This window comes from Dasypus novemcinctus, chromosome 4 (assembly GCF_030445035.2).
Source record: "Dasypus novemcinctus isolate mDasNov1 chromosome 4, mDasNov1.1.hap2, whole genome shotgun sequence".
In the NCBI taxonomy this organism is placed as follows: Eukaryota; Metazoa; Chordata; class Mammalia; order Cingulata; family Dasypodidae; genus Dasypus; species Dasypus novemcinctus.
The window spans coordinates 152,845,074-152,857,899 of record NC_080676.1 but is presented as its reverse complement, the minus strand read 5'-3'; the positions used below and the strand labels follow the sequence as shown (position 1 = coordinate 152,857,899).

The following is a 12,826-nucleotide window of genomic DNA, read 5'->3' as shown; positions in this document are numbered from 1 at the left end:
AAAGTAACACCATATTGAAAACAACCACCCCCCCCCTTTTTTTAGCATATTTTTTTCCATAACTAGACCCGTGAAATGGATGATCATTTAAGGAGCGTATTGAATCAACTTGAAGGTGTGGGTCTGTTTGGAATATGTTGTGGTCCATATTAATTTTGGAAGTCATGGGTCAAAGAGAAGTATTTGTGCTTCGGGGAGAGGAGAGGGATCTTGTTTGTGGGGAGGCTGATAGGATGCTTTTGAGAAAATTCAAATGCCTTGTCCCAGAAATGCTCTTTCCATGCAGATCCCCACACAGTCGTCACCACCTCGGGGAGGTCTTCCCTGCAGCCCTTCCTGAAATAACCCTTCCACTGTCACTGTCATTTTCTGGGGCTTGAGCATCTGGCTGTGACTTGTCACTGCCTCATGTGTATGTGCATTTGTTCCTTATCTGGTCACCATCCCTGCTAAACCAGCAGAACAGAGACCAGTCTGTTCTGTTCCCTTCTGGGTCCCCAGCGCCCAGGACAGAGCCTGGCCTCGAGGGCTTCGGGCTTCGGCGAAAGTGAGGCGCTGCTGTGTAGCACGGGGGTGGGCAGACTTTCCCTGTAAAGAGCCAGTCTGTAAATATTTTGGGCTTTGCGGGCCACATGTTTTCTGTAGTAGCACAAAGGCGGCCATGGACGTGAAGGTGTGAACATAACTATGTTCCAGTACAACTTCCCTTGCAGAAGCAGGCAGCAGGCTGGATTTGGCCCACCGCTTGCCGGCCCTTGGTCTGGGGGCTTAAGACCGACCCTGCAGAGCGGGTGTGGCTCAGTGGTTGAGCACCCGCTCTGCATGTACGAGGCGCAGGGTTCAGTCCCTGGTACTTCCTAAAAAATAAATAAGTAGTCATTCCTATGATTCACCCTCAACTTATAAAAAACGTGAAATTAATATTAATGAAGTTTTAAAAAAAAAGAAAACCAAGAACCAGGTCGCGCAGCCTGCAGTCTGGGCTTCACTCTGAGCTTAGCTGTGAGACCCTCGGCCACTGACTCCCCCCTCTGCCTCATCACCTCATCTGTAAACTAGAACTAGAGATAACTGGCACTGCCTCAGAGCCGGGGAGTGGGGAGGCGGGACACTGGCAGAACAGCGTCAGGCACCCAGTGAGCCCTCTCGAGGGGCAAGTGCTGTTTGTTTTGGTACATTGTTCACTTACAAAAGAAAACCTGCGTAAGTAGTATTTTTAGCACTCTTCACAGACTCAAAAGTTCCATTCATTTGGGAGCGCCGACATTATCACTTGGTTTGCTCACCAATTTTCATTTTAAGAGTTCAGACCACCTTTTGACAAGGACAGTTTTTTGATGGTATTTATACCCTAATTCATGTGTCAGTTGTTTTAACACTTTCAAATTATATGTAAAGCTGTCATGTAGCCTCATAGTTTTAGTCACTTAGGAGGTTACCCCAGAAACTATCAACATGGGGCCCTAGCGAGGGAAGTGGTGGGGTGTTCCTGACTTTTCTGACTCCCTAGGGTCAAGCATCTCTTCTTGAAAGGGGTGGGCTGAGCAGAGGCCATGCCCCGTCTGTCCAGCCCTGCAGACCCTGGCCTGGTCGCTCTCTTCATCACAGTCTCGTGGCCATAGGCTCTCCTGCCATTTTTTACTTTTGATTTTTTATTGTGTTCTCATACTTTGGGACTTTGTTCATACTTTGCCTACATTGGGACAAGTTTTGAATGTTTTCATGCAGATTTTTTCCCCTTAAACTAGCATCTTTCAGCTAAGGCATAAGACTTGGAAATTAACTAAAAAACAGAAAAGATCTTGTGCCAAAACTTGTGCCATCTAATGGAGTTTTAGAAATATTTTGTGGTACTGTTGACTGTGTGGCAGTTTGTGAGGACTCCATGTAGAAAAAGTGTTCATCCTTTAGAAAGAAAAATGTGTGAAATATATGTATTTACACATACACGTGTTCACATGCATGCTTTCCTGTGTGCTCTTGGCTGAAAGAGGTCAGTAAACTCTTAAGTTTTGGGCATGGGCTCCTCCCTGCTGATTTTGCCCTTGTTTTACACTAGCCTTGACATCTCAGGCAGACTGATAACATAGGTGAGGAAGAATGATTTTCTTTTTCAATGTCAAATATAAGTAAAGGGAGGGAGAGATAGGGAGCAGGATGAAGCAGAGACTTTTTCTTCCACCCTGTAGAGCAGTAGAACCTTGCAGGCCACGAAAATGCCTTACTTTACCTCACTGGGCAGGGGGAGCCACCAAAACTCATCTTTGCCACATTGCTGTGTCACCTACTGTTTACTGAGAATGATCCAAAAGAGCTGCAGTTGTCATAATTGAGCTCTCAGCGGAATTTGGAAGCTCCCTGCTAACCCTCTCGCACCTTTTTCTTTAACAGAGGAGGAAACCTGACGCTGTTGCACTTCTTACTGGGATTGAAAACTGCAGCCGAGGATGAGCTGGTGGCCGACCTGGTGGTGAACATCCTTAAGGTGTGCCCAGACCTGCTCAACAGATACTTCAAGGAAGTCACATTCTCCTTCCTGCCAAGGGCGAAGTCTTCTTGGTTAAATAATATCAAACTACTAAACAAGGTAAGACGCAAAGCGGGTTGGTCTGTGGAGTAGGGTCAGGGGCGGGGATTAATGGTTTGGGGGATTCGTGGACAGTGGGGAGAGGAAGTGATGCTCTGGCCTGTTAAACCGTTCAAGGTGAAGTAACTTCTCCAGCAGTTCTTCAGTGGATGTTTTGGATAGTACAAATTTTTCCAGTATAAAAGGTTCCCCTAATTATAGCATTTTGCTTTAATTGGCCTGCATTTTGAGGTTTTTGCCTTTTGAATCTGTTGAGCCAATTTCATCTGCATCCAGACAGATTTTGCTTAAGGTGACATCTTAGTGAGGCCCAGCTCACTTAGGCCACAGTGAGCAGCATGTAAGAATTTCAAGGCCGTGGTTTGAGGTACTTGGAGAAACTCGCAGTAGGCTGTGTAACATTGCCCTGAACACTGGCCTCGGACCAGTTTAAGGGGATGTGTTAAAGCCCTTTTGGCCATGGATGGGTAAACATCCTCTGTCTACGGTGCAATAACTTAGCACCAACCTGTGGGCAGCAGTGCCCGGCTCTGTCCTCCTCGCCTGCTCAGATACACAGCCTGCCTAATGGTGTGAATCCTGGGATTGTTTTCTTGCACGTGACCTGGAGTGATCTTATCTGTAAAATAAGCTTTTACTCAGGTGTTCAATGAATTTTTCTTGGGCTCCCCACATGTGAGAGGATGCCCTTTGCTTGCATTTTGGTGATGGTGGCCCTGTGGCTGGCACACACAGCAAGAGCTGCTTCCCGTGCTGCTCTCCCGGTGGGTGGGGACAGGGGGCATGTGCACAAGCCTTCAAGGCCTGAGTTTGAGTCCTCAGTTGGCTACTTACTAGTGGGGTGGCCTCAGGGAAAGCACTTAGCCTCATTGTGGTTTAGTTGGGTCACCTGTAACCTTTCCTTGTTTTCTGAATGTTAAGTATCCCTAACCCAGAGGGCCATTATAAAGCCTTAAAGAAATCACATGATCAGTCAGGTGCCGCCAGGTGGTGAAACGGGATACCATTGTTCTGGTGGTGATTTATTTGCCATCAGAGGTTTCAAAAGCCTCTGCAGACCTCAGGCTGGGGTCTTTTTGAAGGTCACTGTTTGGGCCGCAGCTTTTTAGCCTCATAACCTGACTTGCCTTTAACAGGTGGACTTTGTGGTTCGGCTCCCAGCCCCCTTCCTTGTGGCGGGACCCAGACCTTTCTCACTATAATTATTTGGTTGGAAAAACTTGGCTGTTGGGTGCCGAAAATTCGTCTTCAGCTCCTGACCTGCTCTTCTCTCCACAGATCTACGAGGCCCAGCCGGAGATTTCCCGGGCGTTTCAGACCAGAGAGTTTGTGCCCCTGCCCCGGCTCCTCCCGATGGTGATGGTGACCACCGCGCCCCTGGTGTGCAGCAAGGCCATGTTCACGCAGGCACTGAACGTGAGGCCCTGCGCACGCCCCGCTTCCAGAACTTGCTCCTGCTCGCCCTGTGCTGCATGACTGTTCTGAGGATACCGGCCTGCGTGTCTTTGATTGTGTTTTGCCAGGGAGCTTCTGAGGCTCCCAGGGTGGGGGTTTGGTTCCCAGTCTCCCCTGATCAGCTGTGCCCACCCGCCGGGGTGAGCCCCCTGGAGGCGCTCTCCTTGGAGTGGGACTGCTCGCGTGCCGTCATCTGGGCTCCACCACGGAGCCCAGACCTCCAGGGTCCTCCACGGCACTAGGCCTGCCTAGGGTGGGACAGTGTTTGGATTAGTGTGCAGTTACTGCCCAGTGTCATCTACTAAAATCTCATTAATTTAGAGTTTCTGGACAGGCTGGGACTGAAATCTGCCTAGCAAATCCTTTCTTTTGAATAGTGTTAAGATTTCTGCAGTCCAGTTCTTTCCAGGCCTTCTTTTTTTTTTAAGATAAATCCAGGCTCTTTTGAATGATGTGCTCATGGTAAAAGTTGCCGCTTGAATTTCTCATCATCACTTCTTACAGAGGTCCCAGGTCCCACTGGCAGCCCCGTTCCGTGGGATTCATGATAGCATCGTGGGCTTAGCCAAATAGCTGGGAGTCATTGACACACCTGGTCCCTGGGCCCTGCCCGTCCCTTCCCAGCCCCCGCAAATGCAGGCCACCTCGAGACCCACCTGGTTTTCAGAGGGAGTGCAAGACCTGCTTCCTTTAGGGCAGCTGGGGCCACCATCCTTTCAGCCCCTCACCTCACTGGCCGTCCCTGGCAGGCCGGGGGGTCGTGGCCTTGTCTGCCATGGGTGGGCATAGGCATGGGTTGGCCCCACTGGTAAGGGGCAGCAGTTCCTGTAATACGGGGGGAGCATGTTAGATCATGTGGTAGGATTAAGGACTTTTTAATGACCGTCCAGGGTTTGTTCTGAGAGTGGATGGGGGAAGGTGGACTAGAGAGTGAGGTCTGGGTAATACCGGGCAGAAAATGCTTTTGTTCTGTTTGCCAGAAAATAACAAGCAATATTAGGACCCAGCTGGTTTTCCCATCTGTTTGGTGGGAGACGTTAGCATTTTATCTTAAGGGGCTTGCAAGGAAAGAGAAGTGGAAGGAACATGCCAGATGCCTCCTTTCTGGTAGAAGATAATTTAACCTGGCGGGTCCTGTTTCCCATTCCCCAAGACTCCTGACTGTCTGGCGCATGCCTCCTCTCCCTCTCACGTCTTTATTTTAGGGGAGAGGGCTCCTCCGGCATGGTGCTCCCTCCTGTGGGCGGAGAATTTACAGGAGAGCCTCAGTGGCAGAGGAGGCGTCCTGTCCTCCTGTCGAGTGCTGCTGTTGCAGGTCCAGGCTAGCAAGGAAGGAGCCGCAGCTTCGCCCCTCTCCCCACGCGTGCCCTGTGTCAGAGCCATGACTGGTTTACTATAAGTGAGACCCAATGATCCAAGTGTACCTGGAGGGCGGGGTAGAAATGGGTTTTCTTTTATTTTCTTTACATTTTTCATTCATTTCTTCCAGCAGCATTGTTTGACTTTTTAAAGGAATGTTGTACATTTTAGAATCGGTAAAAAAGAAAAAAGGAAAAAGGCTGTTTATTTTAGAAACGGGGAATACAGTGTTTGGAGGCAGGGTCTTAGGGCTGTTAGGGCTTTTTGCCCCAAGCTCTTTGTACGTGCATGTGGACATGTGTTTGGGGCCCTGCCTTGAAAATAATTACAGAGTTGGGTCATTATCGTTTTAGAACATTTAATATAGTTTGACAGCGTAGGCATCCGATGAAGTCCCACCTAATCGGAACGCTGGGGGAGTCGGGTGTTGTGGTTACTCAATGAAAAGTAAACTCGAAGTCCTCTTGGCATCTCCCTTCTACATCCCTTAGCCAGGGCTTCTCCAACTTGAGCATGCGTGTGAATCGCCTTGCTAAGCTGCAGGAGCTGGTGGTGCGGGTCTGGGCAGAGGCCCGAGAGGTTGCATTTCTCACAAGCTCCTGGGCTGCCTCTTGAGCCAGTACCTGGACTTCTTCTTCTGGGACCAACCCAGATCCTGAAGATGTGTGTGGGTTTGCCGCTCTCTCTTTCCAGCTGGAGAGCAAAGCAGTGAGACACACCGCCCTAGCCCTCGTGGCCGTCATTTTGAAGAGGGCCTTGAAAACCATCGACTACTGCCTCAACAAGGAGGCGTGGCATGAGTCGGGGGTGTACACGCCTGCCGTGATGGAAGAGTTTGTGCAGCTCTTCAGAGAAGCCCTGAGCAAGGTAGGCTGGGAACCAGGCTTGGCCCTCCCAGGGACGCGAGGGCCTTCCTCGCAGATCTCACAAGTTCCTACCCCAGGCCGAAAGGCCGTCATGGGGGCATGGAGGCAGGTGCAGAGCCAAGGGCCCCTGAAGCTGCCGGGCTGGAGAGGCAGGTAGGCAGGTCACACTGAGTGCTTACAACTCAGAGGTCATGACGTCACCCTTATAACGGGAGCCACAAGTCCCTTTTCCAAAACTAGAGTTTGGAAGATGCCCTTGTCCCCCACGACGACAGCCTGACGGTTCTGCTTCTGGCTCACACCCGTAAGGAGCTCTGGGTGTGTCCCTCCACCCGCTCCCTACCACAGGCACCTGCTCCTTCACCGGCACCTGGCCACCAGCTGGTGGGCAGGGGGCGGCGCGGTCGAGGAAGCCCCTCTTGCTGCTCCTGGGGCCCCTTCCGCCCCTGGCTCAGTTTGCCCTGAGAGAGCCCAAGGCCTGGGCAGTGCCCCTGCCCCTGCCTGCTCAGAGGAGACGCTTCTGGGTCCCCACGTCTTTTGCTCAGGGGTTTGTTGGAAAGATCAGAACTCGTTTTTTCAGCAGATTCTCATTAGGTCTAGCTCTCGAAGTTATTCAGCCAAACAGAGGCGACAGAGAATGTGGGCCCGGCTGGCTCGCCCACGCTCACCTGCTGTGTGGCTAGTGGGTGCCGGTCACTTGGTTGTCGTCGTTTAACGTGACTGATTCTTGGCATCTTTGATTTTTCCTCTTTTAGATTCTACCAGACCTCAACACTGTCGTGTGGGTCTGGCAGTCGCTTAGGAAGCCGGAGGCCAAACAGGATGACGAGAGGGGGAAGAAGAGGGCCGACACTGCCAGTGCAGCTCCGCAGAGTGGTGAGGGCTGGGGTGGGGGGCTCTCCTGTTTGCGGGGGCTCTCCTTGCAGGGGCCTCTGCTACTGGCCCAAGACATATCAGCTGAGGGAGCCAGGAACAGCTTCTAGCTGGGCCCTTGGAGCAGTTCTCATTGGAAGCCATCCTGGGTAACGAATGTATCTTGTGTCCTCTCTTGCTCAGGAATATTCTCCCTTTGGGGAAGAATTAGAATGGAATCAGTAGGCTGAATTTTAGTGCGTGTTAGGAATGCACCCAGGCTTACGAGCGGTGTGTCTCTAAGACTTGAACACCAGGTGCCTGTGCTTGGACCTTGCCTCCGTGATCCCCTTGTAACAAAATACAGTAACAGCAAATATCGGCTCAGCCCTCTGCTTGGCCAGGATGTGGGCTTCACAAGATCTTCACAGCAATGCCATGGGTGTTAGGCCTTGCTCTGTATCCCTGTTTCTCAGATGAGGACGTGATGGCACAACGGAGGCAGAGTGACTGGGCCAAGGTCTCTGTGGCCACATGAACTCCTGGATCTAGTTGCCTGGGGCCCTGCCAGCAGCCTTGGTGCCCGTTACCCCACAGCTGGGCATCTCCATTTGCCGCCTTCTCCCTTCTCAACACGCAGTTCACTGTGACGATATGTCAGGCGTGGCTTGACTGCATGCTTGTTGCTGAGTGGCTTTTTGAAAATTTTTATTTTTCTCTCTCTTTTTTTAAATGAAGTTGTAGGTTTCCAGAACAGTTGTGCTGGTTGTCATATTTTCTTAATCCAACGTGCTTCATTTCCGTCCAGATGATGCTGAAACCATTCTCCTGAAAGCCGCTCTGCTCCAGGCCATATGCCTGTACCAGAAGGTGGCCCCCCACCTGGTCATGCAGTACAACTTCGACTTCAGCAAGCTCCTGAAAGGTGCGTCTCTGGGGACTGCACACACCCCCCTGCTGTTTTGCCAGTGGGGTTGGAGGGTGCTCTGGTAAGCCAGAGCAGAGTCTCTGGAGCCACGGGTCAGGAAGGCTGGTGGGCAGACTCTCTGTGCTGTATGCCCCACCCGCCAGCTGGGGTATTTTTATTTGGACCAAGTTTTTCAGTAGCTCGTCTTCCTTAAATAAGTACCAGATGAGCATTTAGCACTGGTGTGGCTGGAGAATGGAGAATCCAGCCAGCCCGGCCTGTGTTCTCTTCCATGGGCGATCCATAATTGAATCATTCAAAGTTAACTTCAGTGCCTCTTTTCTAAGGTCCCTGGAGTACAGATGAGACAGAGAGATGAGAGGCCCTTGGAAGCAGGCACTTTGAACATAGTTCTCACATTTCACCCACTGAGTTGGGTTTAAACCGCCTCTTGCAAACGTGGCATTTGCCCTGGTCTGGACTTGCTTCCTTGATGGTGATGTTTGTCTAATAAACTTGACTTTAATTGGGCCTACAAAAGAACACTTGGAAAAATACTCTGCTCCAAATTCATACAAACTTTTAAAGCATGATGCTTTTCAAAAGCTGAAATTCACTTTTCTTTTTTTTTTTTTTTAAAGTAGGTCTTGGGATTGAACCCAGGACCTCATACGTGGGAAGCAGGCACTCACTCACCAGTGAACTACAGCCACTCCCCAATGAGAGTTGTTTTTTTTTTCGTTTATTTGTTTTTAGGAGGTATTGGTGATTGAACCTGGGAACTCATACGTGGGGAGCAGGAGCTCTACCACTTGAGCTGCATCTGCTCCCCTGTAATTCACTTTTTAGTTGCTTATGGGTGCAAGGTTCTCTCTGCTGTGAGAATGTGAAATGTACCTGGAAGTGGCCCTTTAGTATTCCATAGCTGTGTCTTCCCCAAGTGAGGGAAACCCCAGAGACTGGCGAGAGGAGAAGGACCCAGTCTTGGGCTTGGCACAATCTCTCCCCAAATGCTTACAGTCTGGGGAGAAAGACCTGCCACATGTTGGGATACACTAAGGAGAGAGTGCAGCGTGATGTGGCGCGGCGAGGCGTGGCGCAGGCATTCAAGCTGTTGGAGAGAGCACAGTGTGGGCGGGGAGGCAGGGAAGGCCTTGGCTGGATGAGTGGGATTTGGGATTTTCCTTGAAGGGCTTGGCTGGCTGGGCCTGGGAAGGGGAGGGCAGGTGAGGCAAGGTCAACCTGGGTGCAGCTTGTGTGAGGGGGAGCCACGGGCCGTGGGGGATGGACAAACATCCTTCCTCTCTAGGTCCCAGCCTGGAGTTCTTTCTGGCCATTTTGGCCAGGGGCAGCAGTTGCCCCCGCCTGCCTGTGACTTTGTTTCCCCTTTCCCTGTAGGCGTCATCTCGGAGCAGGGCCTGCGAGAGGAGGTACCTCCCGTCCTACAGCACCACATTCTACAGGTGGCCCTGGAGCTGCCCGCCAGCAAGTTCATGTGGTTAAAGGCGCAGGTAGGACGCGGGGGCTCCAGGCTTCTGGTGCTGGCCAGCTACCTCGCTGGGCTGGTTGGGTCTTTTTGGCCTGGGAATTTCTCCTTTTAGAGAGAAGGTCTGGAACAGCAGCCAGGTCCTGAGTTGGAACTTCAGGGGCCCAACAACCTACTTGTTTTTCTAAACAGAAAATACTTAGCTTGTCCTTACTGAACATTTATGATGGTTGGATATTTTCTATCTTGAGTCTTTACCTATTTCTTATTTAAAATGGTTTTTTTTAGAAATAAACCAGATAAAATCAATTCCTTGTCCTTTTTCCTTCTCCTGGAAGAACTTAAGACAGAGATGGGAATAGCTACCAAGCTAGGGAAGGGTTGAAGAGGATGGAAAGATTGCCTAGGTTCTTTTCTGTGTCCTTCGTGTTGAGTAGGACTTGGCGAGAACATTTTAAATAAAGGAAGCCAAGGTGTCACAGATGTTCGTCTGTATTTTTAGACACAGGATGCTGTATCACCTCCATACAAAGGGGAGAGGTGGGATGACCGAGCAAAATTAAATGCCATCTAGGCATTTCTCAGTATCTCAGGTTACAGTTTTAGTGACTTGCATCTTCTGTAGAACCAATAGCATAGAAGTGCCTGTTGGCATTTTCACGTCTGCTATTTCCAGAAGGGTTTCAGATTGCTGAAGCCTTGGGCATCTTTTTTTCTATAAATTTTCTGTGCAGGATTCACCTGCACAGCACTTGGTGAGTGCTTCTGTTGAGTGCTGACCGTAAGCCAGGATTACGTGAGTCAGCTCATTAATGCCATTTAGAGACCAGGCAGCCGGAGCAGAGAGAGGTGGAGAACTTCCCCAGGTCCCAGCGGTCACCGGCGGGTGGAGGGCTGCACCCAGCCAGTCCAGCTGAGCCCGCAGCCTTGGCCTCTGGCTGTGAGCGCACTGCCACCCACCGCAGGTAGCTGACAAGCCAGGGGGCAGTGTGGGCTGCTTCCCACTCCTGCTGAACTGGGGCGAGGGATCCTTGATGCTTTAATTAGGAAGTGAGCAGAGACTTCTTCACTTGAAAGAACTGTTATTAAAATACTGCTCTACCCCCCTTGCCCCACCTTGTGCTTACAGGATAACGCTCTGCAAGGCTCAGTTAGCGCCAAGGGTTTTACGACATCCACTGTCTTCCTCATTGCCGGGGGCTGCAGTGACAGCCTTGGTGGGGTTTGGGTCGGGGATCTGGAGCACGGTACTCTTCTGAGATGTGTTCAGAGCCCAAAAGCCTTTTTAACAGGATAAATTACGTTTAAGTAATTCGTTCTGTTAGGACCTGCATCCCAATGAGATGGAAAAATGGAACAAGTGCAGCCTTTGACGGAGTCAGCCCAGGGGTCCCATCCTGTTCCCCTTCCCCCAGGCAGTAGAGGATTCTCTGGGTTTGGGTCCCAGCCCTGCCATTCTGCAGTTGTGTGACTGGGTGCGTTAGTTACCTTCCGTGCCTCTGTTTGCACGGGCATGAATGGGGGAGGATTCTGGGAGTCGGCGTGTGTGAGGCTCTTAGGCCAGCACTGGCTCGTGAGAGGCCACACATACTCCTGTCATTGCTCTGCTGTTACTGCAGCTACTTTGGGGGGGGCTTGGAGTGAGCTACCTAACTCCTCATGGGTGGAATAGTAGCAGCCTTGCCGAGCTGTGTGTCCACATCGTCTGTGTTCAGCAAATAATAGCCCCTGGTATTTTTATATGATACCATCCAAACTTTAGGAGGGCCCAGATGCAGAAATTATTGGAGGAGAAAGATCAGTGTTTTACTTATTGATGAAAATGTTTGTGAGCAGCACGCACCCACAACTCAAGTCATCAACCAGACTTCTCATCATGAAGGTGAGTGTTTTCTATCACTTTCTAATTCTGAGTAACATTTTGCACAGGTCTTCCTTATAGTAAGGGCTCAGGGAACAGTTGTTGAATTAAGGATGTATTAGGACTATTGTAAACTTAAAAACAGATTTTACAGCCGCTTTTCTTAGTGTTTCTTACACTTAGCTGCCTTCCTGAGAGGCCGCATGGCGATGTTGAGAAAAACAAGGGCTTTAAGGTCTTCCTCCTAGATTTGAATTCTAGTTCTGCTACATCCGGGTAGCATTGGGCAAATTCCTCACCCTCTGTGGCCATAGTTTTCCCGTGGTGAGTGGGAAGAGTAAAACCACGGCTGTGGTTTGTGTGGAGCAGAGCACAGGCTTGCGGCAAGGCAGTAGGCTGTGTCTGGCACATCTTAGGCTCAGTTTTAGATTTCTGGCCCTCTGGGGAGCTGGTTAATAGGTTCCGCATCTTTCTTTTGACCTTGTCTGACATCCGCAGTGCAGGTGTCCAGTCAGAGTCTGTGGAAGAGAAGAACGAATTTGTTTGCTTCTTGTCTTTCTTACATGTAATACTTGTTTTTCCGGGGTGGCATCAGGTCTTGCCGTAGCAGAAAGAAACCCAGTGCCTCCTGTTGTCTGCAGCAGACAGCGTGGGGGCAGCCGCACACAGCACGGCCACTGTGTGCTGGGTGCAGAGTTTTCACCTCTCTGAGGTGCTGGTGACCCTTGAGCCTCCTCACCTGACCTGCTTGAAGATGGGGTAGCCGCTGGCCTCGTCTCCACAGCTCGCCATTGCCTTATCTGTAATGCAGGGGCTGGGGCAGCCCAAGCCAGCTTTCGTGGCCGTGAACTCAGGTGGTGGAACTGGCACGCACAGGGTTTCACTTGGTATGTGCTGTCCAGTGGGCTCTGCGCACGAGGCCGCCTTAGGTACTGTCTGGCTATCAGGCCGCTGGGGTGTGTCTAATCCACTCCAGCACCTTGAAGACTGCCTTAAAACAAATTCTGTTCTTTCAGAAGCGGAGAGTGCTTCTCCCCCAGGTCTGAGGCGCCCCCTTGAGGTTCTGGTTCATTATCGGAGAATATTGTTCCTGCCGAGGGTTGAGGAGCTGTGAGGGGTCAAAGAGTCGCACACATTTACTACGTGCTTGTGGAACTCCAGGTGGAAAATCAGACTCCTGAGTCGCAGCCCCATTTTCTCTTCTGTCATTACCTGGCAGTTGAGGAAAAGAAGTCAGCAACAGCAGAGCGAGATGATGTCTCTGCCGGAACACAGTGGTCTTTACTCTCTCCTTGTTTTCCTCCACAATTGGAATTCCATTTTGAAAGAATAGCTTTTAGAGGAAACCCTGACTCTGGACAAGGGTGTCACCCACTTTGGCTGCTTAGATCTCTGTCATGCTGGAGCAGGATTGAACTGCCTGAGCTCCTGCAAGAGGCAGGGCCCACCCTGA

At 50.8% G+C, this 12,826-nt stretch overlaps 1 protein-coding gene across 3 annotated transcripts in view; it reads left to right on the top strand.

The window, feature by feature from the left end:
* Window positions 1-12,826, top strand: part of URB1 (URB1 ribosome biogenesis homolog) — an 84,444-nt gene that overhangs the window by 15,398 nt on the left and 56,220 nt on the right. For all 3 annotated transcript variants that reach the window (XR_011648697.1, XM_071214919.1, XM_058296158.2), the window contains exons 9-15: window positions 2,392-2,587; window positions 3,866-4,003; window positions 6,095-6,268; window positions 7,023-7,143; window positions 7,928-8,044; window positions 9,425-9,537; window positions 11,275-11,394. Coding sequence is in view for 2 of the 3 variants with exons in the window: in XM_071214919.1 (XP_071071020.1) it covers window positions 2,392-2,587; window positions 3,866-4,003; window positions 6,095-6,268; window positions 7,023-7,143; window positions 7,928-8,044; window positions 9,425-9,537; window positions 11,275-11,394 (979 nt within the window). In the remaining variant the exon portion in view is untranslated. The remainder of the gene's footprint in view (window positions 1-2,391; window positions 2,588-3,865; window positions 4,004-6,094; window positions 6,269-7,022; window positions 7,144-7,927; window positions 8,045-9,424; window positions 9,538-11,274; window positions 11,395-12,826) is intronic.